This window comes from Natator depressus, chromosome 1 (assembly GCF_965152275.1).
Source record: "Natator depressus isolate rNatDep1 chromosome 1, rNatDep2.hap1, whole genome shotgun sequence".
Classification (NCBI taxonomy): domain Eukaryota; kingdom Metazoa; phylum Chordata; order Testudines; family Cheloniidae; genus Natator; species Natator depressus.
This window is the reverse complement of record NC_134234.1, coordinates 154,320,181-154,340,159: the sequence shown is the minus strand read 5'-3', so window position 1 is coordinate 154,340,159 and position 19,979 is coordinate 154,320,181. Positions and strand designations below refer to the sequence as shown.

Below are 19,979 nucleotides of genomic sequence, written 5' to 3'. Positions count from 1 at the left end.
AAGCTGGAAGTTTCCAGCCCTTTTCCTTGCAAAGAGAGTGTCTTATTTTATGAGAAAACAAATGAATTTTTGAGTTGGCACTACACAAATCAAACCCTAGAGAGCAGTTAAGTTTTGTGAGGCTTTTTTAAAAAAAGCTGAATTTGTAGTAAATGTTTGCCCTGTCATTTCTGTTCTGCTTTTAGTTTTGCTGCTTATTTCTCAATTATGAATTGTAATTCTTTTAATATTCTGTATAGGTCTTACGGACGTGCTCCTAAGATGATTCATCTTGAATCTAATTTTGTTCAATTTAAAGAAGAGCTGTTACCCAAAGAAGGAAACAAAGCTCTCCTGACTTTTCCCTTCCTTCATATTTATTGGACGGAATGTTGTGTAAGTATTAGGAAAATATTAAGCGTGAACCATGCACATAATAAGATATGAGAGTGGGCCTGAAGGTAAAATAAGCTCTGTCCTGTCCCGGTTTGGTAAATGGGATGTGCTGGTTCTACACCCTGTCCCCTTATTCCTATTGGTTACATTTGTTACTACCAGGGTCACTAATGGTTGGGGGAGTTGCATTGTCCTAATATGAAACAAGTTTGATGTTACTAGATGGCACTTCAGAAGGATGAAGCTTTGGGGAACTTGAATTTCTCAAGCGCAGTAAATCACCAAGGTAATCAGTTGTGGTTTCTGATGGAAGGTGAGGTGTGAAATGGTATGCAATATACTAAATCTAGCAGGTTAGGAAATCACTAATGTGCAAATCTGTCTTTCATAAGTAAGACGTTACAGGAGATCTGGGAATTACACCTCCTGATAGTGGGGAAACTGGAATGTAAGGATAGTATAATACAGGGGTGGGCAAACGTTTTGGCCCAAGGGCCACATCGGGGTTGCAAAACGGTATGGAGGGCCAGGTACGGAAGGCTATGCCTCCCCAGACAGCCTGGCCCCTGCCCTCTCCCACTTCCCACCCCCTGTCTGCCCCCCTCAGAACCCCCCCCCACCCATCCAACTCCCACTGCTCCTTGTCCCCTGACCACCCCCTCCTGGGCCCCCCTGCTCCTTATCCCCTGACCGCCCTGACCCCTATCCACACCCCTGCCCCTTGACAAGCCCCCCCCCGGGACACCTGACCCATCCACACCCCCCCTTCTTGTCCCCTGACCGCCCCCTCCTGGGACCCCCGTCCCTAACTGCCCCCCCAGAACTCCGTCTATCCAACAATCCCTGCTCCCTGTCTCCTGACCGCCCCCTTCCCCAAACCTCTGCCCCATCCAACTGCCCTCTTACCATGCCTCTCAAAGCGGCAGGACAGGCTTGTTGGAAAGCCTGGGAGGTGGGCGGGCACAAGCAGCGCTGCTCATGTGGTGGTGTGGCTGCAGGGGAGGGGAGACAGCGGGGGAGGGGCCAGGAGCTAGCCTCCCTGGCTGGGAGCTCGGGGCCAGGGAGGATGGTCCTGTGGGCCGTAGTTTGCCCACCTCGGGTATAATAAACGCTTTAAGTATTGACTGTGGACTAAATAAAGGAAAGATCCTGCTCTAACCATCTAGAGTTATTTGAAAAGTTAGCAAAATAAAGGTAACCACAAGAATTTAAAGCTTTTTTTTAATAAAAGCTACGATACTAAAGAAAACTAATAAAACATGGTCAATATGTTATGCATTAAAAACTAATCAAGTAAAAGGTAAGTCATAGTGCATGGCAATATGCATGACTACATAATTTAATGTGGGGCACCCTGGAAGTCCATTTTGGGAACAGTTGTATTAGTATAGTAGTTTGAAGGAGATAGTAGCCAATGACTTGGTGACAGTTTGACATTGTTTATTAAACACTAGAGGTGGGTTAATAACACCAAAAAACCCTGCAAGTATTCACTATAATTTAAAAATGAACTTTGTGTATAGGAACAGCAGAAAAGTCAAAATGTCTTCTGTTTGTTCAGATGATCATGGAAGGCAATCAAGTCTGTCTTGCATAAGTGCTCATAAAAAGTAAATTTTGAACTTGCCCGCTTGAGCATTTGAACTGTAACTTATATTTTATAGTGACACTGCTTGACACAGCAGGAGTACAGGGTTTCTAAAACCCTTTCCCAGAGCCCTGGCACAGTGAAAACTAAACTACACAAGGATCTGACCACATCCTTGGCAGCAATACAATGCATACTTGCACTGACCTATTATGAAAATGGGAGATAATTCACTCAGCCAGTAAATCAGAAATTAATCTGCTACAAGAATCATGTTTTAGATAAGGTTTGTGATCCAAACATTTAAAACTCCCTAATCTTGTTTATCTGCAATGTCTCATTCAAGGGGAGTTATCCTCATTATAGGAGAAATATTCATACAGTTAAAAAAAAGACACTAACCATCTGACTTGACCCATCACAACTAACCAACACAACTTTGCATCGTGAATATTCATAGCAACATGTTCATAGTTGATCTATAAAAAAGTTACAGAAAATGAGTTACTTCAATTGTTTAAATTTAAAGTAATTGAAGATACAGACAACTTAAAACTTTCCAGCAGTGTTGGAAAACCCAAATGCCACAACACTGTTGGTGTATTAGAACCAGAAAATGAAATTAATCAGTCTAGTTTCATTGTCTTAGTTTAATCGAGTTCCAAATTTCAATGAGTTGTTCAGGGTAACTTTGATTTTTAAAAATCATTCATTTGCAATAGTCTAAAGTAGTTTATAATAAAGTAAGCAATCGAAAGAATAAAACCTTACCTTGACATTGTCCTTGTTTAACTTACCAAACTGAATTAGTGACAGATTGAGATCATTTGAAATATTTTTTTCCTGTTTTAACAAAATAAACCTTTCAAATTTGTCCAGATTGTCTATTTGATTTGCTAATTCATTACTTATAATACCAGGATACAGAAGTATACAAAGCTACAGTAAAGGATGACATCACCAAGTGGCAGAATGTTCTGAAAGTGCACAGCTCTGTGGATTGGTTAATTGTGGTAGTTGAGAGCGATGCAAAAAAAAAGAACAAAACCAACATCCTTCCCCGAACATCTATAGTAGATAAAATAAGAAACGACTTCTGTAACAAGCAAAGTGACAGGTAAGGACTTTTTGAAAAATATTGTTTATAATTGTAAAACTAGTTTTCTGGATAACCATTTAATAGGTCCAATTTCTCACTTAAAAGAATAGTAACTTCCCTAATGCCTAACATTAAGCAAATGGCATTGGTAAGATGTATGTCCATCTGTCCCAAAATATGAACCAATGGAGGAAAAAGTTTGCTGTATCTTTTCCTGAATTAGCAGTGGTTTGGAATTAAAAAAAAAAAAAAAATTCTGTAGGACTACAGTTAAATTCTGGATGTTCACCTCTTCCAGAAAAGATAAAAGGCTTTAAACATACTGAAGCTATATTTTTGTAGACACTGATTCAGAATGAATGAAGTAACCAAAATCAATTTTCAGAACTTGAAATCCTTGTTTTTCAAGGTTTATGTAAACCCATCACCAGAGGAAAAGTACAAGAGTAAAGTCTTAGGCCATGTCTACACTAGAGAGTTAAGTTGACTTAAGTTTTGTCGACTATCATTAGTCGCTTTAACATCAGTGGAGCATGTCCACACAACATTGCTTGTGTCAGCTGAGCGTATCCACAGTCGTTGCTTTTTTCATTGACAGTGTTGCATCCAGGGTAGCTATGTCACTGTGCAACTCTCCACCCTCTGCCACTGGGAACTCTGGGAACAGATCACAGTGCACCATGGGGGCATGCTCACTGTTGCATGATGCATTTCCTTTTGTCCCATCATTCCATGGGCTTCCTACTTCGTTTTGCACTGTTTTTCAACAGTTAGTGTAACTGTGCACTTGCCATCTGTTCTGACAGCATAATTCCTGAACTGCTGACCAATCTGGTGATGAGCATTATGAACACAATGTGGCTGGTCTTGCAGTATTTCATGAGCTGTGACAGAGTGAACTGGTGATGCCTGCCCTGCTGTCTGCCATGAAAGCCATTCAAAATTGCTGCAGGTGTTCATGGACCAGCTTGCCATGGTGGACTGTCGGTACTGGGCTTGAGAAACAAGCACTGAGTGGTGGGATCACATCATGGGGAATGTCTGAGATGACGAGCAGTGGCTGCAGAACTTTTGTATGCACAAAGCCACCTTCCTGGAACTGTGTGCGGAACGTGTCCCAACACTGCAGTGCAAAGACACCAGAATGAGAGCTGCCCTCACTGTGGAAAAGCGAGTGGCAATTGCTGTGTGGAAGCTGGCAACTCCAGACTGCTACCAGTCAGTTGCAAACCAGTTTGGAGTTGGAAAGTTCACTGTGGTGGCTGCGGTGATGCAAGTGTGCAGGGCCATTAATCGCCTCTTGCTGTGAAGGACTCTGATTCTCAGTAATGTCCTGGACAGACAATTGATGACTTTGAGGCAATGGGATTCCCTAATTGCAGAGGGGTGATCTATGGAACTCATATCTCAATTTTGGCCACAGACCATATCGTGACAGAGTATATCAACCGAAAGGGCTACTTCTCCATTGTCTTGCAGGCGCTGGTGGATCACTGCGACCATTTGACTGTTATCAGTGCAGGGTGGTCAGGGAAGGTGCATGATGCACACACCTTTTGGAACACTAGACTGTGTAGAAAGCTGCACACTGGGACTTTCTTTCCAGACCAGAACATTCCACCAGGGAATGTACAAATGCCTATAGTGATCCTTGGAGACTCCACCTACCCCTTGCTCCTGTGGCTCATAAAGCCTTACACCAGGAACCTAGACAGCAGCAGAGGGCGCTTCAATAGCTTCAGCAGGTGCAGAATGACCGTTGATGTGCATTTGTCTGATTAAAAGGTCGCTGTCGCTGTCTTTTTGGCAGGTTAGACCCTAATGAGGAAAATATTCCAAAGGCCATTGTGGCCTGCTGAACTCTCCATAATATTTGCAGATTGAAGGGGGGAAAAGTTTCCCCAAGGGTGGGCTGCTGAGGCTGATTGGCTGACTGCTGATTTTGAACAGCCAAAGACCACGGCGATTAGAGGGGGGCAGCGGGAGGCTATTTGAATCAAGGAGGCTTTGAAGGAACATTTTAATAATGATTCCCAGTAATCTGTCTGTATGTGATGCATTCAGCCCGGCAGTGTTTACTTGCTTCCCTGAATTACCCCTGTAGTGCTTGCTGAAATGTTAATTGCAAGAAGCAAATAGTCGTACCTATAGCCAGTGTGTTCCAATGTTACTCTAAGCGGCTAGGGAGCCTGGTCTGAATATTGGTACCCTTTTTCCACAAGCTAGGGTAATTGAACCAGATATCTCACTCCTAAAAGGTAACCCAGGATGCACGGGTGCATCTCCTGCATGCGTGTGGCTTCAGACCATCTCTGTATGATGCTTGCCTGTGTGCCAATCTGGTCCCTGCAGAAATAATTGCCAGGGGGCACTGCAAAGTTTCCTACAGCGGAGGTTGAAGCAAGGCAGTTCTCCCAAGGAGCCTTCTTCAGAGGATTGCAGAATACCTACAGGAAAGTTTCCTAGAAATCATTCTGGAGGATTCCAGAGACATCCCCATGTACATTAAGAAACTTTTCTGCCATGACCTCACTGCAAAGATGGACAGTCTGTTAATTTCTGCCCCATATCCCTCTTCTACAATATAACAAAGTATATATGAGCTCAGTCTCCTCTCACCGTGCAGTATCAAATGAAAATGAACACTTACCAGAGCTCCCCTCTCCTGCATCCTGCGTGCCAGAGCTGGAGTTCTGGGACTGGCTAGACCCCTCTGGAGTGGAAAAGAGTCCTGACTCACTGTGCCACTGGATGACTCTGCCGTGTGCTCCACCTCATTCTCTAGCTCCACCTCCTTGTCCACCACTTTCTCATTGGGGTTGAGACAGCAGCCAGCAGACTCCAGTCCCCCACAGTGTCCAGGGGGCTCTTGATGATGGAGGTGGGGTTGCTGCCGAGCATAGTGTGCAGCTCCTTATAGAAGCGGCATGTCTTCAGCGCTGCACCAGAACTATGGTTGTCCTCCCTTGCCTTCTGGTACCCCTGCCTCATCTCCTTGACTTTAGCACTACACTGCTGCACATCCCTTTTGTGCCCCTCCTGCAAGCCACTAGCAATCAGCCTGTAGGTATCGAAATTCCTATGGCTGGTGCGAAGCTGCGACTGCACAGCTTCCTCTCCCCATATACTTGTGCGATCAAACACTGCCGAGTGTGCTCCATGTGAGCACGTCTGCTGCGTAAAGCTGGCACAGTCAGCTGGGAAGATGCTGTGTGAACTGTGTAGGCCAAGCTAACAGGAAAAGGAATTTCAAAAATTGCTGGGCCTTTGAAGGGGGGAGGGGCCACATACCTGTGTACCTTCAGGGCAGCAGAGTTCAAACTGCTGACCAGAGTGGTCATGATGGGCATTGTGGGACACCTCCTGGAGGTGAGTTAGGGCAACATAATCAAGTGAGGTGTCTACACTGATCTTGCGTAGCTCTAATTACATCGCAAAAAGCTCTGTGCTGCTCGTTAAGGTGTTTTTAATATGTTGGCATAGCAAGGGAGTTACATCGGCGGGAGGAGCATTTCAGCGTGTACACCTCCACTGTTTTGTTCACGAAAGCAGACTTTTGTCAACTGTGTAGAGTAGACAAGGCCTTAGATTGAACCACTGTTCTTTTCTACCAGTGTTTAATCTGCTTTTCTCCTCTGTTGTACTACATTAAATCCAATTTTTGAAGCTGTTACTTTAAGAAAAATACAGTGAAAAGTGTGTACAGCATTATCACAACTGTTTCCTTCCTTGGAAGGGAAGAGAGATCGGGGAAATGGAGTAATCAGTTTCAAATCAATTTTTAATGCAGACCTTTATTGTGTGTGTGTGGTGTGGTTTTTTTTTTTTTTTTTTACCCCTCCCCAAAACACTGCACTGGATCGCTTCTGAATAATTTACTTTTTGACTAATTGGAAGAGTCATCACCTTGTGTAAAGAGTGAATGACGAGGTGATCCTTTGAAACTAAAGGTGTGAATCAGAGCACTCCTCATATGTTAATCTAAGATGACAATGTGAATATGCTGCATGTTGTCAGCATCTTGTTTGTATTTGGATAATATCAGCTTATTGAATTTTTTTTGGCAAATCTGAATTAAATGTAGCTGAGGGTGTTCAATTTCTAATTGTCTAGCTTGGATTAAAAATTCTACAGCAGAATAGTTTCTGGTAGCTTTCAGTAACTGGGAACTCTATATGAATTGGGAAGGGGATTTCCCTGCCTCCGCAAAGGGTTATTCCTTTTCTGAGTATTAGTAAATCACAGCATGAAATTTTAAACAAAGAAAAACATGCTGGTTATCAGCCTGTCCTGATCATGAGTTCTCAAATAACTATTTCAGAAATTACAAGTGAAGCTGTGGGAGTCCTACCATGTGGAACATTTGAAATAAAATGAAGCCCTACAGAATCTGCTGTGGGAATAATTCTGTCTTGGCCCATGAGAGATGGTCTAGATGTGACCTGATAGATGTGATTCTGTTACATAGTCCTTTCTAGGAATAAGTCTAGTTATTGCTCTGCTAGTTATCTTCCAAGCAGAGTTTTTTTGTGTTTTTGGATTTCTAAAACCTATTTTTATTGATTTTGAAAATATAGAATATACTCATTGTGAAAACTCTCCTGTGTTGTGGAACCCAGACTTAAATTTCTCTTTCCAAACCTATCATAAAATCATAGAAGTGTAGGACTGGAAGGGACCTCGATACGTCGTCTATTGCACTCCCCTGCCAAGGCAGGACTAGGTAATAACTAGACTATTCCTGACCGGTGTCAGGACCCTCCCGCCTAACCCCTCCCCCCCCAGTCTAATGAATGCTTCCTTTCTATCTAGAGTATGCTTAAGGCTATTCGATATACATTGTCATTTTAAGGCTATTATTTGTTACCTCCATTGACTCTCTGTCCTTAGCTCATACCATTTAATAATAAGTCTTGAATTGATGTTGAATGGAAATCTGAGTTTCCTTGCTCTTTCCATTTGACATTGTTTATAGTATGTAATTGTAGGGGCTATTATAAGTTTATTTTATGTATGGATGTTACTTTTTAGTCCCACAAAATAATTTCCATCGATATCTTTACAGATGTGTGGTACTGTCTGACCCCTTGAAAGATTCTTCCCGTTCTCAGGAATCCTGGAACGCTTTCCTGACAAAACTCAGGACGCTGCTTCTCATGTCTTTTACCAAAAATCTAGGCAAGTTTGAAGATGACATGAGAACTTTGAGGGAGAAGAGGACTGAGCCAGGGTGGAGTTTTTGCGAGTATTTCATGGTGCAGGTACAGACTTAGACGACATTTTTAAACAACTTTTTAGTTCTTTGTTTTGTTGAAAGTATTCTTCTTGGCTGTATTTTTTTAGATCAGACTCTCCTTTTAAAAAGATACGGAGGCTAGTATTATGGCAACTTGTCACTATTCTTGCCTGCAATGTTTTTGTGGTGCTGTGTTCACCTGTAAGATCTGTTCAGGCTTCTGTGTCTTCGGACCTTGGACAGCAGAAAGGCTATGGATTAGTTGTGAGCACAGATTTTTTTTATAAGCATTTTATTAGTTCCATTGCCTTTGTGTAATAGTGTCTTTAAAATTAAAGTATATTATGGCTGTGCAAATGAACCCTTCTAGTTAAAATATTATACCAATGTGCTGTACATATTACTAAACTTTCTTTTGCTTAGAATGTTATCAGAGTATAAATGACTTTAAAGTTATTTTTTAAAATGAAATCATTTAATTCTCTAGAGAGATTCCTGTTTTCAGATGTTTTGAATTTCCAGATCTGGATGACTCTTAAATGTATCTGATTTGTTCTAACAAACATTTAAACACTTACAGAAAAAACTGCACATTCAAATGATAACATTAGGGATTGATTTGATTAGAATATTTCTCTTAAAACATAGACTAGAATGTATTTCCCACTTGTGATGCCATATAGTTTTGAATTTTTGCATTATGTAAGATTGGTCCCACCACCTCTTGAGACTTCTCTTTCCCTCCCCCCGGCTCATTATGTAACACAAAACTAGGTGGTTGGACAGGAGAAATCTCATTAAGGTGCAGTTAAGGGTGAGATTACATATCAGTAATTTAGGGCAAAATACATTACAGGGATACTGTTGCAATTATCCCAAACTCAAGTGTGTTGAACACAGTAAATTATCAGTTAAGGTTTAAAAAAAAAAAAAATTCTCAACATGGTAAAGCCTTAACTCTGCTTATGATGACCGTGGGGATGAGAGGTGGGGAAGAGAAGAAAAATAAATGTCTTAAAATTCAGTTTAATCTGAAACCACAAATACTAAATACCTTATTTGTAGTCATTCAGGGGCATAGGCTGATGTTCAGAGCTTTTGCATTATTTGGTTAACCCTATTCAGGGTGGAAAAAAAGGTGACACCAAGTGCTAAATTTCTTAAAGGACCTGTTTAACTAATTTTAACTCCGAAACTCATTAACAGATTTACTTGTAAATTCCCAGAAAATTTATTCTATGGAGTAAGTGCTGTTTGGGGGAGAATAAGTGGAATTTTTCATACATAACAGATGTTGAATCCCTGCTTTAAGTGTAAAACCGAACTTTAACTGTGGAGCTGCAACTAGTGTCTCCATTATACAAATAGAATGTATACATTTATAAGTACATCAGCAGTGGTTTCTGGAAGAGGTGAGGTTTTTATGAGGTTCCTGAGAGTTAAGGCTTGTTCTGAATATTTTTATTATAGTGAGTCAGGGCTTGTCTGTACAGAAAAAATTACCAGTATAATTATACCACTATAACTTCCCATGTGGACAGGCTTACTGTAGTTTAGCTTGTTCCTGTTTAGCTTTGGAAGCAGTACAGGTTAACCTGGAAAAAGGCACTCTTATGAGGGTGTCCATGTGGGGAGTTATAGCAGTATAATTGTAACATTACATTGTCCTGGGTATTCAAACCCTCAGAGACAAGTTTGGAGAAGTCCTTTTGGGCTAGTGGGTCCTTTTCATAGTGAATTTTTAAAATCCACAATATTGGCTGCAACACGTTTTGATAACTTGTACCTTTCTTTGCCTGTGTGTTAAAAGGAAGAGCTGGCCTTTGTCTTTGAAATGCTGCAGCAGTTTGAAGATGCCTTGGTGCAATATGATGAACTTGATGCCTTGTTCTCTCAATATGTTGTTAACTTTGGTGCTGGTGGTAAGTGCTTTAAATCAACAAGTGAATGCATGCAGCAGATTAGTTGGTTCCACTCCCTATTCTGCTCAGGACCAAATTAAAGTAAAACAGGGGCCCTAGGCTCAACCTTCCTATATGGTTCTGCCACACCCTTTCCTGGGGTGGCAGCAGATTTCAATTAAGATGCATGAGACACTGCATGATACTTGGAGCTATTGTTTCATGCTCTCTCCAGATTCAGACAGGCAACAGTTATACTCTGGGCGTGTGTTCAAGCTTTTCTTTGCATCCGTGAGGTCTAGAAACATAATGAAAGCTGAGATTCTGGTCTCATGTGACTCCAAGAACTGGGGCCCTAGCAATGGGTCTAAAGTACCTATGTCTTGATCTGGCCCTGGTGCTGCTGCTTCTTCCCAAAGCTTGTTGTTGAGTCATTAATAATCAAATCTTCTTGCATGCTATTTTGAAGGCTTCCCGTTGAATCTAACGCTATTTTTTTAACAACATGCATGATTACAGGCTACTTTAGACATTGTCTAAAATGTGGTTTTCAAATTAGATACAGTAAGAAATTCTAGACACTGTAGAATTATGCCATGCCCAATTAATGCATATGTATACAATTCTTTCCTTGTATATTTAATATAAATTGTTTTCTACAAGCAGCATGAGACTTGAGTTCATTTCAGTTTGTCAATAACATGGGATACATACCTTTCGAGAAGTGTCAAGTAATGTGAAATCAATTATTTTGTATAAGTAAGATGTTATATTTCATAATACAACATAAGATGTTCAGATATGACTGAGTGTAGATGTAAAAATAGAAAGATGTATGGAACACTTAACAAATAACTTATGAATTAGTGGGATAAAGGCAGATATGACTAAAACAAGGGGGACACCTGTCATGGTGAGGTGTAATTAATGGATGCTCAGGCAGCTAAAGTTGCTCAGCGTTCTATCTGTAATTTCACTTGATTTACTTTAATCATCCAAAAATGCGTTGTAAACCAATTCTTATTGCTTATAGCTGTCAGGTATTTAGTCAACATTTTGAAAATTGGCTGCCTACTTTTAAGTATCTAGAGTAAGTAATGGGAGATGTGGGTGCCACTTTTGAAAATCAGGCTGCTTATATAGGTATTTGGGTTAGTTTGGCACTAAGGTTGTTGTGGGGTTTAAAAAAAAAAAGCCTTTAGAATAATGGGTTTGGACGTTAACTGTATATTTGTTTACTTAGATGGAGCAAACTGGTTGACATTTTTCTGTCAACCAGTGCGGAGCTGGAATGGATTGATTCTCCGTAAACCAATAGATATGGAGAAACGAGAGCTAATTCAGAATCAAGAAGCCACTCTATTAGACTTGCGCAGTTACTTGTTTTCTCGCCAGTGCACGTTGCTGATCTTCCTACAGAGACCGTGGGAGGTATCCCAGCGAGCACTAGAGCTTCTTCACAACTGTGTGCAGGAGCTTAAGCTACTAGAAGTGAGTTAGTGTAATATAATTCATTATGTAAATAACATCTCTTGTTTAATAATAGAGGTTTCTGTCCAGTTGTCAGTCACCGCTGACACAATTAGCACTGCTAGTGTACTATCAATATAATGGTGTAAAAATGTTTCTAATTGTAACATTGTAGCAATATTACATATATATTACTATGTTTTAAAATAAATATCTACCTGTGAGGATCATGACCTGTGTGGTGGGAGGGGTCTCAGAGCAGGGAGTTGAACCAGAGTCCAAACATTTTCACAGCAGTGAAACAGTCCTGCAGCCTGAGCCGTGTGGGCATGGGGCAGTCATGGGTTTTTCTTTGCTGTGTAGCCATACAGATGGAGACTGCATAAAGGTTTGTTTTTTGGAGGTAGTATTATGATTGTCTTGTATTGTTAAAATGTTCTAGGTCTGATCTGAAAAACTAATATAAATTTACTATGAAGCTGATAGTCATTCATATGCTTCTTTCCTGAATTCATTACCAATGTCATGATCTATAACCAATAATTAACTTGTGGTAACAAATGTATAGTTGTGTGGGGAATAGGGCAGGAAGGCTATCTTCTTGATATGTGGGCCAGCAGCTCACTTCAAAACAGCGTGCGTGTGTGTGAGAGAGAATCTACTACTGTATCTTAATGTTGTACCGTGGCTTTATCAGATATGCTGGGGGGGATAAATTTTGACCATCCCCAATGTATATCAGATGACCAAAGTTAAGTATTAGTACACTGGTCATATATCTGTTTTCAGGAACAGTACTACGTCGTCATGGGAAAATGTCTTCCTGACTCCAGCTTGTGATTCATTTCTTATTAGTCTTATCCTTGCTATTGTAACTGCAGATACTATTCTTAGTCAAAACTAATCCTTCTGATTGTTTCTAAGATACCATGGTAGTGAAAATTTCATGAGATGATTATTAGTTGCACTAAAAAACACTTCCTCTTCTCCACCTTAAATTTGGTGCCTTAGAATTTGAGTCATATTGCTCATGTATCCTAACACAGAGTAAGTAGGAGTTCCCAATGTATTCATACCATTTGTTGTTTAATATGCTTTTTCCAGATTTTCTCTTACTCCTTTCCAAATTGAGCAAACCTAGGGCTCATCTACACTACAATTTAAGTTGATGTAACTTACGTCACTCAGGGTGTGAACCCTATCCTCCCTCCCTCACCCCCCCCCCCCCCAGAGCGACATAAGTTTCATCAACTTAAAGCAGTGTCTGCACAGCGCTGTATCGGCAGGAGATCTCTCCTGACGGCATAGCTTCCACCTCTAGTTGAGGTGGAGTAATTATGCTGACAGGAGAGCACTCTTCCATTGGCATAGCATGTCTTCAGACACGCTACAGCGGCACCAATGTCGTGGTAGCGTACACTAGCCCTCAGTCTTCTAAATCTCCTTAAATGGAAGCTACTTCCCATGCAGTGCACCTCTTCCCCAGTCTCTCAAGCTATGTCCTAATATGATCAAGCAATTATTCGTTTCTCAGTTACCTTTACTGTTCATCTTCAGGTCTCTGTTCCTCCTGGAGCTTTGGATTGTTGGGTATTTTTGAGCTGTTTAGAGGTCCTACAAAGAATAGAAGGCTGCTGTGACCGAGCACAAGTAGATGCCAATGTTTCCCACACAGTTGGCTTATGGAGCTATGCCACTGAAAAGGTAATCAAGCCATTACGTTTCAGTTACGGAGCTATCACTTGAAATGTGCCATAGCTCTGTGACAAACTGGGACATGTTTTATTGTGAATCTAGAAGTTCTTTAATACACCGATCTGTAGACTAACCTGGTAGTACTGTGTCGTGCTACCTGGCATAATCAGGTTTACATTTTTTTCTATTTCTTCATTGGGAGGCAAGGGCTGGGAATATTTAAGCACCATGCTCAGGTCTTTGATTTAGAGAGGGAAAGAGAAGTACTTCATGTTTCTAAGCAGTGACTGCTCTAGCTGATCAGTAGTGGTGCTGATTTAGCTTTGAAATGAACCCATGAAATCTGTCAGCTGAAAGAAGGAGGTTACTGTGAATGTGTTGCAAGAGGACAAACCCTGAGCTGAATGAGAGCCCTTCCCCCTCCAAACTTTTTATTTATATTTTGATTTTTCCCCAAACTTCTTATTTATTCCAGCATATTATGGATTTTGTAGAAATCTGGTTACAGTATAGAAATCATGGATGTTATATAATTACAGTAGAAATAATTGACCCTCACCATTGTTGACAATGTTAGCTTCAACAGCCCACTTATCTGCTACTTTCCCAAGTTGCTGGGAACTTTCTCACATTTTCTTTTTATTAATTACTATTTTTACTCCGTTTATAGTGTGGTACCTCCTAAAACCCCCCATCAGGATTAGGGCTCCATTGTTCTACATGCTGTATAAACATAGGAAGACAGTCCATGCCCAAAAGAGCTTATATCCTAAAAAGGCAAGACTAAAGTCACGATAAAATTGAAAAACATACAAGCAAAATAGTCAAGGAGGTGATAGGTACATTAGGCTATTTACAAGTCATTGTTACAATGTATAACTGTTTATATTAAAACTTTTGGGGGATGCACTTGGCTTTGAAATAGGGTTGAGGAGATAATTGTTGGAGTACAGGTGGAGTGGATATGATAAATGGGGAGGGAGAATGTTGAGAAACACAATGGGCAGGGAGAGGTTAGTCTGTAGAAGGATTGCAGTGTAGGTAGAGGTATGGAGTGAAGAGGACCAGAATCAATGGCAAAACAGAAAATGAGGTGGGATTACAAAAAGTCCATTTAGAACTATTAAAAGAAAATTAGTCCATACAGTGTGAAATTTACTACTTCAGGGGGGCAAGACAAGTAATGAGATCCTATTGTAAAATAGGTTGGATAACTTGTTGATCAGTAACCTCTGTTATGCTAAAATGACAATCTAATTCTTCACATCAGAAAATCACCAGGGTTGACCTTCAGTCAGACAGCATCCTTTGACACAGAATTTAGCAAACTACCCCCAGTTCAGTCCCATAATGATTGGTAACTATTCACCTACATCTTTAATGGCACTGTGTTGGTTAAAGGCAGCCCTGCTGATCATATCTATTGTTCAGGAAGAAATGTTTCACTTCACATACAGTATTATATAAATAAATAGATGTGTTATGAGTTTTCAGCCTGTACATCCACCCGATCTGTACATTGGAGGCTCTGGACTTCATACAGTTGTGTGGTTTAATTTTTTTTTACTGAAACATAAGACACTAATTATAATATTATGAACCTGTGTATTTTAAATGCACCTGACTGTTAGTAACTGCCAGACCGATCAAAGTTGTTCTCTATACATTAAAAAAAAAAAAACAAACAAACCCAACCCCCCACCCCAAGCCTCTGGGTTTAATAAGTATCGATATTTCAGGTGTTTTATAAAAATAAAAGTGCTAATTGTTTACATTTTTAATGTCTTTAATACCAAAAGTTGTTGACTCGTAAATATAATTTAGTCTTAGATAAGATTCCTTTCAGCTTTTCAAGTAAAATGCTCAGCCACTTTTAGAAGGCTCTCCTGTCTGTCCCATTTTAAGGAGGAGACCATTTTAATGAAGGCTTTATAAGTGTTGTAATATGACAACAGTATTTATCAAAATATCCTGTACTGATCTGTTGGGAGTCGTGATGTAGAAGACATTTGTTAACAAGGTTTTTTTATACTGATATTTGTAACTTTTTGGAACACATTTATGGCTTGTATTTATTTCCATAGCTAAAGTCCCTTGGTTACCTGTGTGGACTTGTGTCTGAAAAGGGACCAAATTCTGAAGATCTTAATAGAACAGTTGATCTGTTAGCAGGCTTGGGAGCAGAGCGCCCTGAAACAGGTACTACCAAAACTCATACATACTTTATGTAATACCTTGCAAACTGTTTAAATATGTGGTGGCTTCCCTCTTAGATTAGCTCTTTAGATGGGGAGAATTAAATTATATTCTGTAAGTAGATAAATGTACATATGATACTGTGGGGGGGAGGGGGGAGAAAAGGGGGAGCATATGTTCTTTAAGAGTGGTATAGTGTTTTTTTTCAATATTTTTTTTAAATTGTAATTATAACCCTTTATTGTGGATTGTGGCTTTCACAGTATATATTCTCTTTATCAACATTGAGGTGCCACAGCAGACATTTCTGACCACTCTTGGTTCTGAATTATACATTACTTCTATTACTGCTCCTACAACAAGCTTTAGAATTAAAATTCAGTTTGAGAATGAAACAGACAAATCCTGATCTGATATTGTATACCCTGTATGTAACTAGGGCTATAAAGTGACATAACTGTACTGTATTAGTCAGAACCACATAGATTTAGTTGGTTTTCTGTTTCTGTATCAGGCTGAATCTCTAAACAATTCATTGAAAAAAATCCAGATGTTAAATATCTCCCAGTACAATTAGTATATTTGTATTGTTTGCCAGATGCTGAGATGTAATTCTACTTTTGCAGGTGAGATAATGAGTGAAAGGGAATCCAGCAATATGCAGTCTACTGCAATTCCATTAAAAGCGAGTTTTCCCTCTTATAATTTTTGACTTGCTGCAGTTGGTAGTTTTTTTTTTCTCCTCACCAAGTGTTTGGAGTGACATAAAGAGGTTAAACCAAACAACTTTTTTTAAGTTCCAGTATTGCAGACTTTTCTAGTAGAATGCAACACTTTAAAGTCATTTGAGAGACTAAAATACCATATAAAGTACAGACCTGAAGAAGAGCTCTGTGTAAGATCAAAAACTTGGCTCTTTCACGAACAGAAGTTGGTCTAATAGAAGACATTACATCACCTATTTTGTCTCTCTAATATAAAGTACAGAAGCTTCTCATACTGTTTTTTATAAATCCTACAATGGGTAAGTATGAGAAGTCTTAACTTTGCTAAGATACAGGGGAGAATCTAAATATAATTTTATGTTCTGACAGATTTTGGTGAATGTGATATAGAACAGTATTTTTAGAACAGTGTAGGGAAGTTTTCTTAACTGCTGTAATGTCATTTGAATTTTGACTGGAGCAGCAAATATAGTGGTCAGTAAAACAAATCCTGTTAACTAGACATTTTAATTTATAATTTGTAAAAACAAGATTACGTTACCTAAATAGTCTGGACTATCTTTAAATATAGCACATAACATAAAAATAATGTTCTCTCTACATTTGATTATTGCGTGTTAAAACAAAAATCTGTAAGTCAGTATCTCGTTCGTTTTATTTTGAAGCTAACACCACACAAAGCCCTTATAAGAAACTCAAGGAGGCCTTATCGTCTGTGGAAGCTTTTGAAAAACACTACTTAGTAAGTATGGCATATAAGTGTTTACACTGTAGTAAATATACATATTGAAAATGATGAACATATGTATATTCATGGAATGGTTAAGGCCATCATTTTCAAGCTTTGGGTACTTAATGTTAACGTCTCAGATCTGTATTCTGGCACTTATGCAGTCTGACATTCAAATGTGCACACTGTCATTTAGTTAGTGCCACGGTATGTAGTTGGGAGCCTAACATTAGGCACCAGGTTTTTAAATTTTGGTTTAACTTGCCTACCTATTACTATGCGGATGTAAATGGATTTGTAACTTTATAGGTTCTAAAAAAAAATTGGCCATACTTTCAGAAACTATATATTATTCTGAACTTAGATTATACGATGGATAAGTTAGATCTGTTCAGGAAACAGTTTGATGTTTGCATCCAGCTTTTCAGGAAATTTTCTTAAGTGGTGATCTGCAATGGGATTTTTTTCCTGCGTATAATGTTAGTCCCATTGAAGCTGATGACCCTCAGCATAGGTGTAAGGGTTGGAGATAGCATATCTTGTTGAATGATAAAGACCTTAGTTGTGTGTTAAAGAATCATAACTTGTTTTGTAACGTGGTATCTCCTTTTCTCTGTTATGAAGCCACAGTAGTAATTCTTCCGTGAGCTACAGCTCACTTAAAGCAGAGCAGTTACAGCCCAAGGCTGGGGTTTTTCCACCTCTAAGGCAAACCAAACGAGCCAAACAGAGCAGACTTTGGTCTCACCCCACTGGCTAACCACAAGTCACACAAGCAGTTTCCTTACACTCCAGTTTCCCAGTATCTCCACCAGTGCCACTCGTTATGGGGATAAATGATTATGAAAATCAATACCCCAGTAAAAGAAAAAGGTTCTCTCGATCCCAAAGGATCAAGCCCCAGACCCAGGTCAATATACAAATCAGATCTTACCCATAAATCACGCTGTTGCCAATCCTTTAGAATCTGAAATCTAAAGGTTTATTCATAAAAGGAAGGAAATGTAGATGAGAGCTAGAATTGGTTAAATGCAACCAATTACATACAGTAATGGCAAAGTTCTTGGTTCAGGCTAGCAGTAGTGATAGAATAAACTGCAGGTTCAAATCAAGTCTCTGGAGTACATCCATTGTTGGGATGGGTCATTCAGTCCTTTGTTCAAAGTTCCAGTGTAGCAAAGTCCCTCCAGAGGTAAGAAGCAGGATTGAAGACAAGATGGAGGAGCTGCAGCAGCTTTTTATGTTCTCTTGCCATGTGGTCGGTCTTTCTTGTTCCAAAGACAAGCTGTCCATCACATGGCATGGAAACACCTCAGAGTTCTGGCCATAGGCATGTCCCTGCATACCTTGCTGAGTCCCAAGGCGTGTCTGCCTTCTCTCAATGGGTCAGTTGTATAGCTGATGGTCCTTAATGGGCCATCAAGCAGGCTAGGCAGAGCTGACACCAATGACATCAGATGAAGTGAGCTGTAGCTCATGAAAGCTTATGCTCAAATACGTTTGTTAGTCTCTAAGGTGCCACAAGTCCTCCTTTTTCTTTTTGCGGATACAGACTAACACGGCTGCTACTCTGAAACCAGTAATTCTGTAGTTATATTTGTAAGCTACTTTGTATTAAGTCTGACTTCTTCACATCACCCAATTTTTTTTTATGAAAAAGCTCCCTTGTGCCTGAAACTTGTACATACTGTTAGGCCATTGACATTTGGTATGGAAGAGGTTGACGGAAATTGAACAAGTCACTTTTAAAATGTGACTTTTTTACAAAATTGAAAAAAGGCACAATTTTCAAAGTATCTCAAAAAAGGTTTGGTCTAAACACTTCAAATTTGATGTCTTACATTATTTCTCAGTAAGAACTAATGCAAATTAGTAAACTAGTAAATTTTTGGAATGACAATGCAAAAATTTGAATTGAACTTCTGAGAGCTTTGTAAAGGTCTCTACTAAACTCTGAGATCTTGCAGAATTTAAGAAATTGTAAGCTAAATAAATGCCTGCAGAGCTTGGAAGTTACATTAGTGAAATTCCTTTGTTCTTCTGGCTACACAGAACTTGTATGCATTAGAAATTCAAATAAGGAATTAGTGCACACTGTAAGTGTATATACTTCCTACCTCAGTTGCATCAATAATTTGAAATTAAAACACATTCATATTTTTATAACAAGACATTTCTATTTACTGACAACACAAATATCAAGATATCTATCTAATCAAAATTAGAAAAGTAAGGAAATTTCTGACTAAACCTAAGAATTATAGATGTTGAAAAATTTTGAAATAGTCATATATACTTTAAGCAATGTTATGGGTTTTTTAATTTTGAAAGTCGGAAAATGCTGAGCTACAACTCCATGATCTACTTTCTCTGATTCTGGAGAGTGTCCTAATTAACAGAGATTAACAAGTCGCAACAATTTTAGAAACTTTTCATATCAAGTGTAAAATCTACTACACACACGTTGGCTCCTATCTTTTGTGTGTATATAACTGAGGTGTCTATAGCCAGTATGTCTATGGTTGACGATGTAGGGATATGTTTGGTCTACCTCAGCAGTTCTCAAAATGTTTTAATGGAGTCGTCAGAGCTGACATTAGACTTGCTGGGTCCCAGGGCCAAAGTCCAAGCCCCACCATCTGGGGTTACAGGCTTGGGCTTGGGCTTCAGCTCCTCTCCTCCCCTGCCCAGGGCAGCGGGGCTTGGGTGGGCTCAGGCATTGGACGCCCCCTGCTGAGGTTGTGTAGTAATTTTTGTTGTCAGAAGCGGGTCACAGTGCAATGAAGTTTGAGAACCCCATCTGTAGGGTGGGCTAAAACCATCTTGAGATGTTACTGAGAGAAAGACGGGGTTTTGGTCTATATATGGAGACTTGACTAGGAAGATCTTAACTGTGCAATGTTGAATGGGAAAGACTCTTTAGACTCTCTGTGGGAGGTGAAATGTTGCTAAACATAGCTGGAA

At 39.7% G+C, this 19,979-nt stretch overlaps 1 protein-coding gene across 1 annotated transcript in view; it reads left to right on the top strand.

Moving 5' to 3' along the window:
• Positions 1-19,979, top strand: part of TRAPPC10 (trafficking protein particle complex subunit 10) — a 91,912-nt gene that overhangs the window by 27,336 nt on the left and 44,597 nt on the right. Inside the window, exons 3-10 of the mRNA XM_074969283.1 lie at positions 240-375; positions 2,884-3,080; positions 8,128-8,323; positions 10,109-10,220; positions 11,443-11,690; positions 13,227-13,373; positions 15,449-15,563; positions 16,951-17,027. Of these exons, the coding sequence (XP_074825384.1) occupies positions 240-375; positions 2,884-3,080; positions 8,128-8,323; positions 10,109-10,220; positions 11,443-11,690; positions 13,227-13,373; positions 15,449-15,563; positions 16,951-17,027 (1,228 nt within the window). The remainder of the gene's footprint in view (positions 1-239; positions 376-2,883; positions 3,081-8,127; positions 8,324-10,108; positions 10,221-11,442; positions 11,691-13,226; positions 13,374-15,448; positions 15,564-16,950; positions 17,028-19,979) is intronic.